A 19,972-nucleotide genomic window follows, 5' to 3' on the forward strand; every position below is an offset into this window, starting at 1 on the left:
AAATGTCAGAATTTCCTTCATTTTAAAGGCTGAATAGTATTCTATAGTGTAAATACCTCACCGTTTCTTTATCCATTCATCTGTTGATGGACACTTAGGTTGATTTCATAACTTAGCTATTGTAAATAGTTGCTGCAGTGAACATAGGGGTGCAGACATCTCTTCAACAAACTGATTTCAAATCTTTTGGGTAAATACCCAGCAGTGGGATTGCTGGGTCATATGGCAGTTCTATTTTTAGTGTTTTTGAGAAACTTCTATACTTTTTTCCATAATGCCTGTACTAATTTATATTCCCACCAAGAGTATGTAAAGGTTCCCTTTTCTCCATATCCTTGTCAACACTTACCTTTCATCTTTTTGATAAAAGCCATTCTGACAGGAGTGAGATGATACATCATTGTGGTTTTAATTGCATTTCTCTGCTAATTTCTGATGTTGATTTTTTTTTTTTCCATATATCTGTTGATCATTTGTATGTCTTCATTGGAGAAATATCTGTTCATTTCTCCAAATGAACACTTACCCATTCTTTCAATTGAATTTTTTGTTTTCTTGCTGTTGAATTGTTTGTGCACCTTACCTATTTGGGGTATTCATTCTTTATTGGATGGATGGTTTGCAACCATTTTCTCCCAGTCCGTGGGTTGTCTCTCTACTTCGTTGTTTTCTTTGCTGTGCAGAAGCTTTTTAGTTTGATGTAATTCCCATTTGTCTATTTTTGTTTTTGTTGCCTGCACTTTTGGGATCAAATTCAAAAAATCATTGCCCAGACCAATGTTGTTTAGTCTTTATCCTGTGCTTTCTTGTAGTAGTTTTAGAGTTTCAGGCCTATGTTTAAGTCTTTAATCCATTTTGCACTGATTTTTGTATATGGTGTGAGACAAGGCTCTAATTTCATTCTCCTGTATGTGAAAATCCAGTTTTGCCAGCCCCGTTTATTGAAGACACTGCCCTTTTCCCATTGTGTACTTGTGGCAGTTTTGTCAAAAATCAGTGGAAGCCATGTGTGGTGGCATGTGCCTGTAATCCCAGCTACTCAGGAGGCTGCTGGAGGATTACTTGCACTCAGGAGTTTTTTGAGATCAGCCTGGAGGAATACAGTGAGACTCAGTCTCAGAAAAAAAATTGGTTGATTGTATATGAACCTGCTTTAGCCTCTGGAGTAGTTGGGAGTAGTGTCCCACCATGCCAGGCTAGTTGTTTTATTTTTGTGTTTTAGAAAATAAAACTGGCCTTAAGCGATCTTCCTACTTTAGCCTCCAGAGTAACTGGGAGGCTATTTACATGTGCGAGCCACTCTACCTGGTGATTTTTGCTTTTTCTATTCACAGCCATGATTAGCGTTCCTTTGTTTTTGCTTTTTCATTAATCCATCCCATATTTTTACATATGAAAAGGCAAAATTAGTATTTGTCAAACATCTATTAATCTCAAAAAGTGCTGTACTAAACTTTACCTTGGATTCAATGTTTTACGCCCTCTAACTCTTTATGGAGTGTTTTCACATATATTAATACCTGCATTGACCACTTTCAAGCAGGTTGAAATTAACTGTGACCATCTTACAGACCAAATCAATGTGTAGAGAGTTTAAATGACCTGCCTAAGGTTGCCCAAGTAGTAAGCAGTTGGAAATGAGATAACTAGAAATCTAGTTGTCTAATAGGAAATAAATATCTGCTAAATACAACTGTTTTTGTATTTATATTTATAAATTGCATGTTAAATTGACCCACTGAAATCTTTCTATAAGATGATGCCTATGTGATTAAAGGTATTGTAAGATGATGATTGAAATGTATTATAATCATACTGCTCATACCTATAATCCCAGCACTCTGGGAGGCCAAGACAGGGGGATCACCTGAGGTCAGGAGTTTGAGACCAGCCTGGCCAACATGGTGAAACCCTGTCTCTACTAAAAAATACAAAAATTAGCCCAGCATGGTGATGTGTGCCTGTAGTCCCAGCTACTTGGGAGGCTAAGGCACGAGAATCGCTTGAACCCAGGAGGCAAAGGTTACCATGAGCTGAGATCATGCCACTGCACTCCAGCCTGGGTGACAAAGCGAGACTCCGTCTTGGAAAACAAACAAACAAACCACTAACTCTATATTAAGTGTATATTTCTTCTTTATTTTACTTACTGTATGTTGGTTTAATGAATTAAAAAGTATTGGACTATAGAAACATGAGTCTCTGTTGAATTTTGATTATTTACACTTTAGGAGTTACTCAAACTACCTCTGCTTATAACATTTTACATTGTTCCAAAATTCTGCTTTAATCTTTTATCTTGGCTGGGCATGGTCACTCACGCCTGTAATCTCAGCACTTTGGGAAAGCTGAGGCGAGTGGATCACCTGAGGTCAGGAGTTCGAGACCAGCCTGGCCAACATGGTGAAAACCTGTCTCTATGAAAAATACAAAAAATTAACCAGACATGGGTGGTGGGCTCCTATAATCCCAGCTACTCGGGAGGCTGAGACAGGAGAATCGCTTGAACCCAGGAGTTGGAGATTGCGGTGAGCCGAGATGGCGCCACTGCACTCCAGCCTGGGTGACATAGCAAGGCTCTGTCTCAAAACAACAAACAAACAAACAAACAATACTTTTATCTTTTAGTGTAACAAAAATTGTTACTTCTTTTTTAAGAGAAGAGGTCTCTGTATATTGCCCAGTCTGTCCTCTAACTCCTGGACTCAAAGGATCCTTCTGCCTCAGCCTCCTGAGTAACTGGAACTATAGGCATGTGCCACTGTGCCCAGCTAACTGTTATTGTTACTTTTTATTTTTATTATTACAAACAGTGTGTATGCATAGCAGAACATAGAAAATAACTAAAGAAGAAAATCACCCAGAGATTACTACTGTTATCACCTCAGCATACGTCTTTATAGATCTTTTTGATTTGCACATATATACACAAAAACATACACACAAAAGTCCAATCCAGAAGTTTGCATTTATTACATCTAGGTTTTATGTCTCTTAAGTCTCTTATCTAGCACTGTTGTTTAAAACAGTCTCTTGTTAACTTATGATTTTTTTTTGAGACAAAGTCTTACTCTGTTGCCCAAGCTGGAGTGCAGTGGTACGATCTTGGCTCACTGCAACCTCTACCTCTCGGGTTCAAGCGATTCTCCTGCCTCAGCCTCCTGAGTAGCTGGGACTACAGGCATGCACTACCATGCCCGGCTAGTTTTCATATTTTTAGTAGAGATGGGGTTTCACTATGTTGGCCAGGCTGGTCTTGAACTCCTGACCTCGTGATCTGCCTGCTTTGGTCCCGCAAAGTGCTGGGATTACAGGCGAGAGCCACCACACACGGCCATTAACTTATTTTTAAACAAGGACATTGTAGACAGTTATTTTCCCCTGTCACTGACATAGAATGAATGAATGTTTTTAGTATTAATCATCTTAGATGTAATAAAAACTCAAAAGAAAGAGTCATTTCAATCAATAATTTGGTATAGGTAAATTTACAAATGCTGGGAATTAGCTCTGAATTCATTATTTTTGACCCTTGTTAGTAGTTGTTTAGGTACAAGGAAATAAAAAAGCAATCTCTGACAGAGGTCAAAAGAAAGTTGTACACTTCAGTGCTTTCCCATAGAAACAAAGGAAGCTTAGCTGAACTGGCAGAATGCTATTAGAATGAGATATTCTTAAAAATGTTGGTCGGAAGAGCTGATGAAATAAATAAGTTGCGAACAAAACATTGAATTTGGTATTCTTCTTCTACTGGAGAAGGTGCCGAAAAAGAATTTGATCCTCAGATTGTCTAGGGTTTTGAGACATGAGAAAGAACGTAATTTGATCTGGTTTTGAGAAATTATTGCATACTTTATTTTCAGTGCTTGCTGCCTCTGCCTTTCCCCTTTTGCTCCTCAAATATATAAAGTAAGTAGCCTGACCTACAGGAGGACTGTTAAAAATCATATCACTAGATTAAATAGAATTAAAAAAGAAACAGGAAGATTGAAGATGTAGTTTAATATATGTATCATTAAGAATAGAATAAATACAAGAACATAATGGGTGAGAAATGTATTTCTTAATAGAAATTTCTGAGAATAGATAGACCTTTCAACATTTAGTTATATATGCTTTAATAAAAATCTATCATAGTAAATTTATAATTTTTGTTTGAGTATGTGAATAACCCTTCACCTGCCCATTATTGGCCTATTATAAATCTTTCAATGAATTGTGGGTTGGAGTTATATTCATATTGTGCTGAATTTACAAAATTTAACAGTTTGCCTTAAACGTTTTAAAAATTTTCTAATTTAGCACCAACTCCCCCCATATCTTTGTGTGTGTGTGTGTGTATGTGTGTGTTTATGCATGTGGAGAAATGTTCCAGATATTCTTACTTCTCATTTAAAAAAAGTTAGAAAAAATTTTGCTCTTATTTATAAATTACATGCTGTATTTTACTAATAAAGTGTATAGCCTTGCTTAACTTTGTCCTGACAGTTTCTAAACTGTGAATCTTTCTATTTTTCTAATGCCATAACTAAGATTTGTGTTTTTCACCTTTAGCTGGGCGTAAGTACTACCTAGCGATTCTGTGTTCTATTTACTTACATGTTCCTATACTCTCACCCCTGTCCTTATGTTAGTGTCTTTGTCATTCTCAGAAGTTTATTCTTTCTTCTAATACAGAGAGGGAGGGGGAAGGAGAAGAGAAAAGGGGAAAATTTACACAGTGGGAGAAGGTCAGGGAAAGGGAGAGGAAGAGAGTTTAGTTATACTTGCACCTGCATCCTTTTAACACAGACAACAGATTGCTATGTATGTTCTTAATCCTGTCTTAAACAGGAATCTTCTCAGTTATAGCCATTTTCCTTCTTATATCTGTAAGTTCTTTCACCTTACTGAACACTGACTTCTACTTAGCCAGTAAACACGTGTTTAAATCTCTTCTATCCTAAAAATATCCTGTTACCAATTTTCTCTCAACTGTGATTCTCTTTCTAGCCACAACTCAATCTCCTTCTTTACTTTTATTGTCAAACTTTTCACATTTACTTGTACAATTTATATCTTCTCATTCAGTTCTCAACTATATTCTCATCTGCACTGCTCTATTAAAATTGTAAAGTGTTTGACCTATTGGACACTGTTGATTACTTCTATAAAAGTTTTTTTCAAAATTTAATTAAATATTTATGTGTAGTTTAAAAGTGAAATGGTGGCCAGGCGCAGTGGTGCATGCCTGTAATCCCAGCACTTTGGGAGGCCAAAGCGGGTGGATCACCTGAGGGTCAGGAGTTAGCGACCAGCCTAATATGGTGAAACCCTGTCTTGACCAAATACAAAAAAATTAGCTGGGCGTAGTGAGTGGCGCATGCCTGTAATCCAAGCTACTTGGGAGAGTGAGACAGGAGAATCGCTTATACCTGGGAGGTGGAGGTTGCAGTGAGCCGAGCACACCATTGCACTTCAACCTGTAAAAGCGAAACTCCATCTCAAAAAAAAAAAAAAAAAAAAGTAAAATGGTATGCTGCAAAGGTTACAGAAAATAGTAGTATTCTTTTCCACTCCTTCTAACACATGAATTCCACAGTGCAGAGGCAATCGCTTGAGGTCTTTGCCTTATTTCCTCTGTTGCTTCGTGATATCTAGATTAACTTGCCTACACTGTTATTCTTGTTTTGGTTTACACATTACTGACTTCCTACTACAGAAGATGGGAATTTGGTTTTCTTTACACTCAAGGGTGGTGTTGGGGATGTTCACGATATGGTAATACATAAATTTTGTTTAAAATAGTATTTAATGTTTAACATATTCTGTTCCAACTATGTGACAATTACTCGTAGCTGAGCCATTGTACAACTTTTCTTGCTACCTTATGTTTTTTTCATAGTTAATAACTGCCTCACTTTTTATTTGCCTAGTTTCTTTGTACCTATTACTAACTCACTTCCTAACTTTGTGACATAAGATTCCTTTGAGTATTATCAAGAACACCTACTAATTTTTCAGTTATATTTTTCCCTCTGTGGAGCTTCATCATTTGTTGAAGTTTGTTATCTTGTTCCCGTCTTGTCTGACTGCTTGGTACTTCCGTTTACCTCTGTAATTTGTTGAATCCCAGTTGTCTTTTTGGATTTACTCTGTGTTTTACTGAATGTGGCTGGGAGGTAGATATTTTTAGATCTTGCAAATCTGGAAATATTTTTATATTATCTTCACAATTAAGAGTTTGATTAATACAGATTTCTATGTGAGAAATTGCTTGCCTTCCAAATTTTAAGGCATTATTTTATTGTCTTCTAGTTGCAATTATTGCTGTTGAGTAGTCCCGGGTTGTTTTGATTCCTGTTTCTTTGTTTAATGAAATTTCAGGATGTGATTTAATGTGGGTCCCTAAAAAATCACGGTGCTGAGTATGAGTGCTTAACAGGCTCTTTCACTTTGGGAATTTATATCCTTGTATTGAGAAATATCCTAGTGTAATTTTGTATCCTCTACTCTATTTCTTTGTTTTTCTGTTTGAATTCCTGGAAGAGTTTCTCAACTTTTATTTGGAATTTTTTTTACTAAAATTTATAGTTTTGCTACTATAATTTCTTAGAGTCCTTCAGTTCTCTAAAGTGTTCCTTTTCTTATAACATACTATTCTTGTTTTATGGTTGCAATGGATGTGTTTTTGTGTGTACTTTTCAGAAATTTCTTTTGATCTTCCATTTATTTATTCCAAATTTCTTTTTTCTGTTTATTTTGCTCTATCTTTCATGTTAAAGGAATTCCTTAAATGTTTATTGATTCTTGTTTGTCTTTTTATTTAAAAGTTCCTTTGAAGCTTATTGGAAACTCACTGTTTTTATTTGTGGGTCTTTACCTATTTCAATGTGTAATTTCCAAAAGTTAGCATCTTGTGGGTCTTTTTTCTTGGGCTGTTTTTTTTTTTTTTTTTTTTTCCCTAGAGAGGGATCCTCTTATTACCTACCTTGAGAATGGGAAAGTGGTTGGGATATAAGCATAGTTCCACTGCTTTTGGATCAATGGAAAGAGATATGGTAGGTGGTGAGTTGGGATGGATGGTGGCCTAAAATTCGCTATGTATGGTTTGACTTAATATCCCATCGTTACTAATATGGTGTCTCACTCCTGTCCTAATTATCCTAACTCTGGTTTATTCCCTTTAGAGAATCTTCTCTTGGTTTGAGAGAGAGGTGATCGGTATTTAACTGGGCAGACAAAAAGAGAGGAGTCTAACTCCTTTTTAGACTGCTTTGCAGCCAGTCCACCAGTTCTCACGTCTTACCTGCATTCTGGCCTTCTGGTGCCTTTCTATTGATGCTTCTAATTCCTAAGATTCTGCTGAACAAATTAGCATGTCTTCTGACTCTTCAGAGAGTGAAATTATGGCTACTTTTGTACTGTTAAGTCTTTTACTCTCTTGTTCATGCTCCAAAGTTTCATTGATATTTTTTGTGTTCTGTCAACTCCCTTATTGCGTTCTTTTTTTCTTTGTGGTTTATACTCCTTTATTTCCTTCTGTCATTTTTGTATTATTTCTGGAAGGAGTAAAGTTAAGTCTGTATGATCACTGTAGTATATTTAACGTAATGGCTTTTCTTCATTTTGAAATTCTTTACTCTTGACTTCTGGGATTTTATTTTTCCAGAATGCCTTCTGATTCTCATGTTACTTTTTTTTTGGAGTTGGATTTTCACTCTTGACGCCCAGGCTGGAGTGCAATGGTCCAATCTTGGCTCACTGCAGCCTGCACCTCCTGGGTTCAAGCGATTCCCTTGAATCCAGGGAATTCAAGGCCTCAGCTTCCCAAGTAGCTGGGATTACAGGCATGCACCACCATGCCTGGCTGATGTTTTGTATTTTTAGTAGAGATTGGTTTCACCATGTTGGTCAGGCTGGTCTCAAACTCCTGACCTCAGGTAACCCACCTGCCTTGGCCTCCCAAAGTGCTGGGATTACAGGGATGAGCCACCATACCTGACCCTCATGTTACTTTTGAGCCTTCCCTGCTGTATCCTTTTCTTTTGCTTCATTTTATATGTTGTTATTTCCTATTGTTCTTTTGTTCTCTTTAACTTTCTTGATTTGCCTTGTCAAGGTTTCTGGTTACAATCAACTATACATTGATGACACCAAAATGATATTGATAGTTCTTACCTGTACCCTGAGGTCCAGTTCCATAATATCTGTTAGGCATCTTTTTATATACATCTCCCACATATATCAGTTTCCTTACCCCTTCTCCAGTTCTCCACCTCTTGTACCCCTGGATTTTATTAGATGTATGTTTAGTTTTTAAATTTAAAATTCTGTGATGTTTCTAGTTTATAAATTCTTAAAATTTATGTTTACTAGAGCATCCTTCGATTTACATATTTTTGATTATTAAAGGTTAGAAATGCATTCCTTTTATGCCAGGCTAGAAAAATAAAAGCACATATTGAACAGAGGAACATGCACCCTCTTCTGGTCTCAACCATCATGCAGTCTCAACCATCTCATGCAGTCTTTTTCCTTCAGCCCCACTGGCCATCTTATTTGTCCTCAAACATGCCAACTATGATCCTACCTACAGGCTCTTGTGGTCTTTTGACTAGAACCTTCTTTCCTCCAATTTTCAAATTAGTTGATACGTTGAAATCTTGTAGAGGGAATTTTGGCAAATAGTAGGTATTGAGTTAGTGTCAGCAATTATTACTGTCATTATCATTGTAATATCCATACTGGCTATTCACTTTATGGTTTCATTTAGTTTCTGTCCAAATTATCTTCTCCTAAAAGAGGCCACCCTTGATTTACTCTATTAAAAATATCCCTTCTACCTCATTGTTCTTCATATACTTATTATGCTTAAGTTTTTCATTTCCCATATTCACATGCATATGACTTACTTATTTCTGTATTTGTTTGCTCCCACTGTCCCCTAGATGTAAACTCTTTAAATATAAAGGCATTGTCACATTGACTCTGTTGCTAATTCCTTCAATTTGCCCTTTACAGTGCTTATGAAATAATTGTTCAATAAATTCTAGACTAACAAATCAATATCCTTTTCTTTCTGTATATTACAGTGTTCTACACTCTATCAATGGATTTTCCATTAAATACTCTTTAGGTACAATCCTAAAGAATGTTTTATTAGGGTCTAAATCCTCAGCAATTGTAAGATGGGGAAGCATTGGAAATAGCAGTAACTATTTTTTTTAATTGTGGTAAAATATATACAATGTTAAGTTTACGGTTTTAGCCATTTTTTTGTGTACAGTTCACTGGCATTAAGTAAATTCACATTGTTGTGCGTCCGCTACTACTATCCATCTCTAGAACTTTGTTATCAAACTGAAATGTCCATCATATAGTACATCCCCATTACTCCTCTCTCAGCCTCTAGTAACCACTGTTCTACTTTCTGTCTCAATGAATTTGACTACTCTAGATCCTTCATATAAGTAAATCATTCAGTATTTGTTGTTTTGCTTCTGGCTTAGTTCAGTTAGCATAATATCTTCAGTGTTCACCCATGTTGTATCCTGTATCAGAATTTCATTCTTTTCTAAGTCTGAACAATATTCCATTGTATATATAAACCATATTTTGTTCATTCATTTATTCATTGATGGACACTTGGGTTGCATCTACATCTAGGCTGTTGTAGATAATACTACTGTGAAAATGGGTATGCAAATATCTCTTTGAGAGCCTACATTCAGTAGTTATGGATATATGTCCAGAAGCAGGGTGACTGGATCGTATGATAATTCTATGTGTAATTTTTAAAGTAACTGCCTTACTGTTTTCCACAGCAGCTGTGCCATTTTTCATTACTATCAGCAGTGCACAAGGGTTCCAATTTCTCCACATCCTTCTCAACACTTGATATTGTCTGTCTTTTTGATAATAGCCATTCTAATGGATGGGAAGTGGTATCTCATTGTGGTTTTGATATGCATTTCCCTAATGATTAGTGATGTGGAGCATCATTTCATGTGCTTATTGGCTATTTGTATATGTTCTTTGCATAAATTTCTGTTCAAGTCCTTTGCCCATTTTTAAATTGGGTTGTTTAGTTTTTGTTGTTGAGTGGTAGGAGTTCTGAATATACTCTGGATATTAACTCCTCATCAGATATGCAATTTGCAGGTGTTTTCTGTTTCATGAGTTTTTAAATTTTGTCGATAGAGTCCTTTGATGCACTAAAGTTTTTAATTTTTGGTGAAATCCAGTTACCTTTTTTTATTTGTTTGTTTATTTATTTTGAGACTGAGTTTTGCTCTTGTTGCCCAGGCTGGAGTGCAGTGGTGCGATCTTGGCTCACTGCAACCTCTGTCTCCCGGGTTCATGCGATTCTCCTGCCTCAGCCTCATGGGTAGCTGCGATTACAAGCGTGTGCCACGATGCCCAGCTAATTTTTGTATTTTTAGTAAAGATGGGGTTTCACCCATATTGGCCAGGCTGGTCTCGAACTCCTGAACTCAGGTAATCCACCCGCCTCAGCCTCCCAAAGGGCTGGGATTACAGGCATGAGCCACTGCGCCTGGCCTATTTTTAGTTTTGTTGCTTGTGCTTTCATTGTCATATTCAAGAAATCATTGTCAAATCTAATGTCATAAAGCTTTTCCCTTATGTTTTCTTTTAAGAGTTTTATAGTTTTAGATCTTAAATCTATGTCTTTGATCCATTTTGAGTTGATTTTTGTATATGGTAGAGGTAAAGGTCTGACTTCATTCTTTTATTTGTGGATGTAACTGTAATAGGTCCATTGCCCAGTATGTGTAGCAAGTCAGTACACCAAGACACCAGATTGCAGCAGAGACAGATGTTTAATTGTAGGGCCACTGACCGAGGAGATGAGAGGAAACCTCAAATCCATCTCCCTGTGGAGTCTGGGGCTAGAGGTTTGAAGATTTTTAGAGTGTGCTGGAGTTTGGAGATGGTTGGTTAGTCCAAGAATGTAGGATGAGGTCATGGGACATGGAGATGAAGGAACTGTATTCTCATGCTGTTTTGGTTCCACTTTGGGGATCTTTAAGTTGGTTGGTGTCAGCTGTTCTACTGGAATTCAGGATCTGCTTAAGTATTCTAGATCTTGAATAAGCAAAAGCCTTATGATTCTAACGTCAGAGACCCTATCTATGTTTAAAAAAAGTCTTAGAACCCTAGTGTCAGAAATTCTATCTGTAGTAACAATGAGTATTCAAGTGGAAAGTATGTACTGTTTCTAGACTTTTGCTTACAAGGAAGTGGGTCAAAGTGCAGCTGATTTATGCTTAATTATAACTACATTTCTTTTTTTTATTTTTTATTTTTTATTATACTTTAAGTTCTAGGGTACATGTGCATAACGTGCAGGTTTGTTACATATGTATACTTGTGCCATGTTAGTGTGCTGCACCCATCAACTCGTCAGCACCCATCAATTCGTCATTTATATCAGGTATAACTCCCAATGCAATCCCTCTCCCCTCCCCCTCCCCATGATAGGCCCCGATGTGTGATGTTCCCCTTCCCGAGTCCAAGTGACGTCATTGTTCAGTTCCCACCTATGAGTGAGAACATGCGGTGTTTGGTTTTCTGTTCTTGTGATAGTTTGCTAAGAATGATGGTTTCCAGCTGCATCCATGTCCCTACAAAGGATGCAAACTCATCCTTTTTTATGGCTGCATAATATTCCATGGTGTATATGTGCCACATTTTCTTAATCCAGTCTGTCACTGATGGACATTTGGGTTGATTCCAAGTCTTTGCTATTGTGAATAGTGCCGCAATAAACATACGTGTGCATGTGTCTTTATAGCAGCATGATTTATAATCCTTTGGGTATATACCCAGTAGTGGGATGGCTGGGTCATATGGTACATCTAGTTCTAGATCCTTGAGGAATTGCCATACTGTTTTCCATAATGGTTGAACTAGTTTACAAACCCACCAACAGTGTAAAAGTGTTCCTATTTCTCCACATCCTCTCCAGCACCTGTTGTTTCCTGACTTTGTAATGATTGCCATTCTAACTGGTGTGAGATGGTATCTCATTGTGGTTTTGATTTGCATTTCTCTGATGGCCAGTGATGATGAGGATTTTTTCAAGTGTCTGTTGGCTGTATGGATGTCTTCTTTTGAGAAATGTCTGTTCATATCCTTTCCCCACTTTTTGATGGGGTTGTTTGTTTTTTTCTTGTAAATTTGTTTGAGTTCTTTGTAGGTTCTGGATATTAGCCCTTTGTGAGATGAGTAGATTGCAAAAATTTTCTCCCATTCTGTAGGTTGCCTGTTGACCCTGATGGTAGTTTCTTTTGCTGTGCAGAAGCTCTTTAGTTTAATTAGATCCCATTTGTCAATTTTGGTTTTTGCTGCCGTTGCTTTTGGTGTTTTAGACATGAAGTCCTTGCCCATGCCTATGTCGTGAATGGTACTACCTAGATTTTCTTCTAGGGTTTTTATGGTATTAGGTCTAACATTTAAGTCTCTAATCCATCTTGAATTAATTTTCGTATAAGGAGTAAGGAAAGGATCCAGTTTCAGCTTTCTACTTATGGCTAGCCATTTTCCCAGCACCATTTATTAAATAGGAATCCTTTCCCCATTTCTTGTTTCTCTCAGGTTTGTCAAAGATCAGATGGCTGTAGATATGTGGTATTATTTCTGAGGCCTCTGTTCTGTTCCACTGGTCTACATCTCTGTTTTGGTATCAGTACCATGCTGTTTTGGTTACTGTAGCCTTGTAGTATAGTTTGAAGTCAGGTAGCGTGATTCCTCCAGCTTTGTTCTTTTGACTTAGGATTGTCTTAGCAATGTGGGCTCTTTTTTGGTTCCATATGAACTTTAAAGCAATTTTTTCCAATTCTGTGAAGAAAGTCATTGGTAGCTTGATGGGGATGGCATTGAATCTATAAATCACCTTGGGCAGTATGGCCATTTTCACGATATTGATTCTTCCTATCCATGAGCATGGTATGTTCTTCCATTTGTTTGTGTCCTCTTTGATTTCACTGAGCAGTGGTTTGTAGTTCCCCTGGAAGAGGTCCTTTACATCCCTTGTAAGTTGGATTCCTAGGTATTTTATTCTGTTTGAAGCAATTGTGAATGGAAGTTCATTCATGATTTGGCTCTCTGTTTGTCTGTTACTGGTGTATAAGAATGCTTGTGATTTTTGCACATTAATTTTGTATCCTGAGACTTTGCTGAAGTTGCTTATGAGCTTAAGGAGATTTTGGGCTGAGACAATGGGGTTTTCTAAATATAGAATCATGTCATCTGCAAACAGGGACAATTTGACTTCTTCTTTTCCTAACTGGATACCTTTGATTTCTTTCTCTTGCCTGACTGCCCTAGCCAGAACTTCCAACACTATGTTAAATAGGAGTGGTGAGAGAGGGCATCCCTGTCTTGTGCCAGTTTTCAAAGGGAATTTTTCCAGTTTTTGTCCATTCAGTATGATATTGGCTGTGGGTTTGTCATAAATAGCTCTTATTATTTTGAGGTACCTTCCATCAATGCCGAATTTATTGAGCGTTTTTTAGCATGAAGGGCTATTGAATTTTGTCAAAAGCCTTTTCTGCATCTATTGAGATAATCATGTGGTTCTTGTCTTTGGTTCTCTTTATATGCTGGATTATGTTTATTGATTTGCGAATGTTGAACCAGCCTTGCATCCCAGGGATGAAGCCCACTTGATCATGGTGGATAAGCTTTTTGATGTGCTGCTGAATCCGTTTTGCCAATATTTTATTGAGGATTTTTGCATCGATGTTCATCAGGGATATTGGTCTAAAATTTTCTTTTTTTGTTGTATCTCTGCCAGGCTTTGGTATCAGGATGATGTTGGCCTCATAAAAAGAGTTAGGGAGGATTCCCTCTTTTTCTATTGATTGGAATAGTTTCAGAAGGAATGGTACCAGCTCCTACTTGTACCTCCTGTAGAATTCAGCTGTGAATCCATCTGGTCCTGGACTTTTTTTGGTGGGTAGGCTATTAATTGTTGCCTCAATTTCAGAGCCTGCTATTGGTCTATTCAGGGATTCAACTTCTTCCTGGTTTAGTCTTGGAACAGTGTAAGTGTCCAGGAAATTATCCATTTCTTCTAGATTTTCTAGTTGATTTGCGTAGAGGTGTTTATAGTATTCTCTGATGGTAGTTTGTATTTCTGTGGGGTTGGTGGTGATATCCCCTTCATCATTTTTTATTGCATCTATTTGATTCTTCTCTCTTTTCTTCTTTATTAGTCTTGCTAGCGGTCTGTCAATTTTGTTGATCTTTTCAAAAAACCAACTCCTGGATTCATTGATTTTTTGGAGGGTTTTTGTGTCTCTCTCTCCTTCAGTTCTGCTCTGATCTTAGTTATTTCTTGCCTTCTGCTAGCTTTTGAATGTGTTTGCTCTTGCTTCTCCAGTTCTGTTAATTGTGATGTTAGAGTGTCAATTTTAGATCTTTCCAGCTTTCTCTTGTGGGCATTTAGTGTTATAAATTTCCCTCTACACACTGCTTTAAATGTGTCCCAGAGATTCTGGTATGTTGTATCTTTGTTCTCATTGGTTTCAAAGAACATGTTTATTTCTGCCTTCATTTCGTTATGTACCCAGTAGTCATTCAGGAGCAGGTTGTTCAGTTTCCATGTAGTTGAGTGGTTTTGATTGAGTTTCTTAGTCCTGAGTTCTAGTTTGACTGCACTGTGGTCTGAGAGACAGTTTGTTATAATTTCTGTTCTTTTACATTTGCTAAGGAGTGCTTTACTTCCAATTATGTGGTCAATTTTGGAATAAGTGAGATGTGGTGCTGAGAAGAATGTATATTCTGTTGATTTGGGGTGGAGAGTTCTATAGATGTCTATTAGGTCCGCTTGGTGCAGAGCTGAGTTCAATTCCTGGATATCCTTGTTAAGTTTCTGTCTCGTTGATCTGTCTAATGTTGACAGTGGAGTGTTGAAGTCTCCCATTATTATTGTATGGGAGTCTAAGTCTCTTTGTAAGTCTCTAAGGACTTGCTTTATGAATCTGGGTGCTCCTGTATTGGGTGCATATATGTTTAGGATAGTTAGCTCTTCCTGTTGAATTGATCCCTTTTCCATTATGTGATGGCCTTCTTTGTCTCTTTTGATCTTTGATGGTTTAAAGTCTGTTTTATCAGAGACTAGGATTGCAACCCCTGCTTTTTTTTGTTCTCCATTTGCTTGGCAGATCTTCCTCCATCCCTTTATTTTGAGCCTATATATGTCTCTGCATGTGAGATGGGTCTCCTGAATACAGCAAACTGATGAGTCTTGACTCTTTATCCAGTTTGCCAGTCTGTGTCTTTTCATTGGAGCATTTAGTCCATTAACATTTAAGGTTAATATTGTTATGTGTGAACTTGTTCCTGTCATTATGATATTAACTGGTTGTTTTGCTCGTTAGTTGATGCATTTTCTTCCTAGCCTCGATGGTCTTTACATTTTGGCATGTTTTTGCAATGGCTGGTACCGGTTGTTCCTTTCCATGTTTAGTACTTCCTTCAGGGTCTCTTGTAAGGCAGGCCTGGTGGTGACAAAATCTCTCAGCATTTGCTTATCTGTAAAGGATTTTATTTCTCCTTCACTTATGAAACTTAGTTTGGCTGGATATGAAATTCTGGGTTGAAATTCTTTTCTTTAAGAATGTTGAATATTGGCCCCCACTCTCTTCTGGCTTGTAGAGTTTCTGCTGAGAGGTCTGCTGTTAGTGTGATGGGCTTCCCTTTGTGGGTAACCCGACCTTTCTCTCTGGCTGCCCTTAAGATTTTTTCCTTCATTTCAACTTTGGTGAATCTGGCAATTATGTGTCTTGGAGTTGCTCTTCTGGAGGAGTATCTTTGTGGTGTTCTCTGTATTTCCTGAATTTGAATGTTGGCCTGCCCTACTAGGTTGGGGAAGTTCTCCTGGATGATATCCTGAGGAGTGTTTTCCAACTTGGTTCCATTTTCCCCCTCACTTTCAGGCACCCCAATCAGACGTAGATTTGGTCTTTTTACATAATCCCATACTTCTTGCAGGCTTTGTTCATTTCTTTTTCTTCTTTTTTCTTTTGGTTTCTCTTCTCGCTTCATTTCATTCATTTGATCCTCTCAGACGGACAGGCAGTCTGTCCGTTCTCAGATCTCAACCTCCATGTTGGGAGATCCACTGCTCTCTGCAAAGCTGTCAGACACAGTCATTTTCATCTGCACAGGTTTCTGCTGCTTTTTTTGTAGTTGTTATTTAGCTGTGCCCTGTCCCCAGAGGTGGAGTCTACAGAGACAGGCAGGTTTCCTTGAGCTGCTGTGAGCTCCACCCAGTTCGAGCTTCCCAGTGGCTTTGTTTACCTACTAAAGCCTCAGCAATGGCGGGCGCCCCTCCCGCAGCCTCGCTGCTGCCTTGCGATTAGATCGCAGACTGCTGTGCTAGTGATGAGGGAGGCTCCGTGGGCATGGGACCCTCCCGGCCAGGTGTGGGTATAATCTCCTGGTGTGCCCGTTTGCTTAAAGCGCAGTATTGGGGTGGGAATTACCCGATTTTCCAGGTGTTGTGTGTCTCAGTTCCCCTGACTGGGAAAAGGGATTCTCTTCCCCCTTGCGCTTCTCAGGTGAGGCAATGCCTCGCCCTGCTTCAGCTCTTGCTGGTCGGGCTGCAGTGGCTGACCAGCACCGATTGTCCGGCACTCCCTAGTGAGATGACCCCAGTACCTCAGTTGAAAATGCAGAAATCACCGGTCTTCTGTGTCGCTCGCGCTGGGAGTTGGAGACTGGAGCTGTTCCTATTCGGCCATCTTGCTCCGCCCTATAACTATATTTCTAGTCAAAATTCTTGTTAAGAATTTTGTGAGGACAGCTTCATGGATTTCCAGTTTTTTTTAAGTACTTTTGAAAAGTTTGTCCTTTGTCCACTCAATAGTCTTATTATCCTGATCAAATATCATTTGACCATATATGCAAGGATTTATTTTTGGGTTCTCTGTTCTATTCCATTGTCTTAAATGTCCATCTTTATGATAGTACCAAATATTTTTGATTACTGTAGGTTTGTAGTAAGTTTTGAATCAGAAAGTGAGTCCTTCAACTTTCTTCTTCTTTTTTCAAGTTTGTTTTGTTTATTTGGGGTCCCTTAACGTTCTGTATGAATTTCAGGATGGGTTTTTGTATTTCTGCAAAATGTGCCATTGGGATTTTAATAGGGATTGCATTGAATCTGTAGATCACTTTGGGTGGGTTGTATGGTCATCTTAATAATAAATATTCCAAACCATGAGCACAAGATGTCTTTTTATTTTTTTGTGTCTTGTTCAATTTCTTTCAGCAATGTTTTGTTGTTTTCATATTACAAGTGTTTCACTTTCTTGTTTTATTTTTCCCTAGGATTTTTTTTTTGATGCTATTGTAAATGGAATTGTTTTCTTAATTTCCTTTTCTGATTGTTCATTGTTAGTGTATAGCGAGCAATAACTATTTTGCGGTGTCACTTAATATATGACATTACTAAATTACTTCATCTCCTCTCTGTATCTTAGTAGGAAATAAGTGATTTGAACTAAATTCAAATGGAAACTAAATTCAGAATAAATGATAACTTCCAAATTGAATTTAAATGCTAAATTTGAACTTAATTTTTGTTCATTGAACTAAGGTTTAAACTTGTCTAAGCAAACTAATTTGAAACTATAGTCCTGGAAGAATACCAGATTATCAAAATAACCATTTGAAACAATTAAGTTTGAACTCTTAAAAGATTGTGATAATGATATTTCTGGGGTATAATTTATAACTTCTAGCTCTTAGTGTGCCTTGTAGGTAGTTCTCTAGTTGCATTTCTTTTCTCTTTTCTTTTCTTTTCTTTCTTTCTTTCTTTCTTTCTTTCTTCTTTTTCTCTGTCTTCTTTTTTCTTTTATTTTTTAAGACAGGGTCTCACTCTGTCATCTAGGCTGGAGTGCAGTGACTCAATCATAGCTCACTGTAGCCTTGAACTCTTGGACTCAAGCAATCCTCCTGCCTGAGTAGCTAGGACTATAGGCACATACCACTTATTGATGGTTCCCTACAAGTTGCTGGATATATAATAGTTTTGAATGTTTTTCACATTTAGGGCGTGGGATATACAATTGAGGAGAGATTATAGATTATATATTTTTGCTGTTTTTTTTTTTTAATTTACAGGCCACAGAAACACTATTCAGAATGGGTGTAGCAAGAGGAACCATCACAACATTAAGAAATGGAGAAGTAAGATGTTAATTTTCATATAGTTATTAGTTGTTAATTTACAGTTTGTGATTTTTAAAATATAAAATGTGATGAAATCTATGATGCTTTGTCTAAGGAATAGAGAGATATCTGATATATGTAATATTGAATGTACCTGAACAAATCCGTTTTAATTCATAGTCATATTGGAACCAGATCTTAGGCTGAAAACAAATTACTGTCTTTTTACCTTTCGTTATCAAATATCTTTACTCTTAAAAAATGACATTTTATTAGTAACTTCTACAAATGTTTTTAATGCAAAAAGAACCCCTTACCTTTTGCTTTCTATTTTGTGTTATACAGGACTGATACTTATTTCTTAAGATAAAATAATTGGAAATGTTGAACATTTACCACACGTGGAGAGAAGGGAAGGAAGAGGGAGAGGGAGAGGGAGAAGAAAGCTGGAGAGGATTTTTGTCTGCAGATGCTAAGTTTTGACTTTTTAAAATGCTCCTGTCAGTCCTTTAAACGAGTTTTCTATCACCTCACATTAATTTTCATTTTAAAATTTTTACCAGCTTAATTACCACACTGTCTGCTCTTTCTTTATTTTCCCCTTTACTAATACAAATTTAGGTTGAGGCCAAATGTAACACCACATTGTTATGTTCCTTTTTCTATTCTATTGGCAAGTATTTAAGGCTAAAATACAGAACTCCCTATTTTTGGGGAGATGGAGTCTTGCTATGTTGCTTAGGCTGGTCTTGAACTCCTGGCCTCAAGCGATTCTCCTGCCTCAGCCTCACAAAGTGCTGGCATTACAGGCATGAGCCACCATGCCTAGCCCTTACAATTCCCTATTCTTGAATTAAGTTTGATGTTATTTAATGTAGTATTTATAATTCAGAAACCTAAATATTTAATAGTGGAAGTGAGTATCTAAGGAGTTAAATAAAATTGTATTACTTCATAACTATAAATGTGTTGGTTGATGTATTTGCTCATTAGGCAGAAATGTGCCAACATTTGAAAAGTATGTACACTCTAAATATTTAATTTTATATTGGCAAATCACCTTGGTATAATTTGTAACATATAGTTTGTCTATACAGAAAGACTTAGTTGATCCCTTTGTATTCTCAAACATTGAAGTATGTGGTGTCATTTTGAAAAAAGAAAACTTACAGCAATACGGTCAGACATAGTAATCTACCTATAATGTCTAAAAATGAATTTCAGATTTTACTAATTACTATATTTTTTTTCATAGGATGGGCAATGAACTGTTGAACTTACCTTCTTTTATAGGACGGTTAGGGAAATATATGCAACACAGTTGTATAAGTAATCATCTGAGCATATCAACACATTGGATATATACTTATTTTACTTAATAGGGAGGAAATAGTTAAAATAGCTGGCTTTTGATCCATTTTTCTACTAATTATTAGGTGTTGTTCCTTGTGGCCAACCTGGTTAACAAGTATTACTGTCAGACAAAGTGTTCAAGCACTCTCTGACCTCCAGTTTCTATAATGAGGTTAAAAGTGTAAGATGCACATATTTTTCTTACATTTTAAGAGCTCTGAAAATGGAATGTGTCTTCTAATTATTGGCACCTCAGAGTTACCAGGCACCTCAGAGTTACCATCTGCTATTCTTCACATTTTAATGTCTCTAAAATTAAGAGATTTCTTTTTTTCCCCACTGACTTTTTTGCTTCTCAGGAAATTTGTCTGTGGTATGTTATGGTTGATAAAATAATGTTTTATGGTTTAAAAAGTACAGAGTGATGTGTAGCAAG

The 19,972-nt window shown here is 37.1% G+C and overlaps 1 protein-coding gene across 5 annotated transcripts in view; it reads left to right on the plus strand.

Moving 5' to 3' along the window:
- TMEM135 (transmembrane protein 135) overlaps positions 1-19,972 on the plus strand; it is a 264,729-nt gene that overhangs the window by 88,312 nt on the left and 156,445 nt on the right. For 4 of the 5 annotated variants that reach the window (XM_033203861.1, XM_033203860.1, XM_033203858.1 and 1 more), the window contains one exon: positions 18,136-18,201. The exons of the other annotated variant lie outside the window; for it this stretch is intronic. In XM_033203861.1, coding sequence (XP_033059752.1) covers positions 18,136-18,201 — 66 coding nt within the window. The remainder of the gene's footprint in view (positions 1-18,135; positions 18,202-19,972) is intronic. 5 annotated transcript variants of the gene reach the window in all.

Source organism: Trachypithecus francoisi, unplaced genomic scaffold (genome assembly GCF_009764315.1).
Source record: "Trachypithecus francoisi isolate TF-2019V2 unplaced genomic scaffold, Tfra_2.0 Lachesis_group8, whole genome shotgun sequence".
NCBI classification, from domain to species: Eukaryota; Metazoa; Chordata; class Mammalia; order Primates; family Cercopithecidae; genus Trachypithecus; species Trachypithecus francoisi.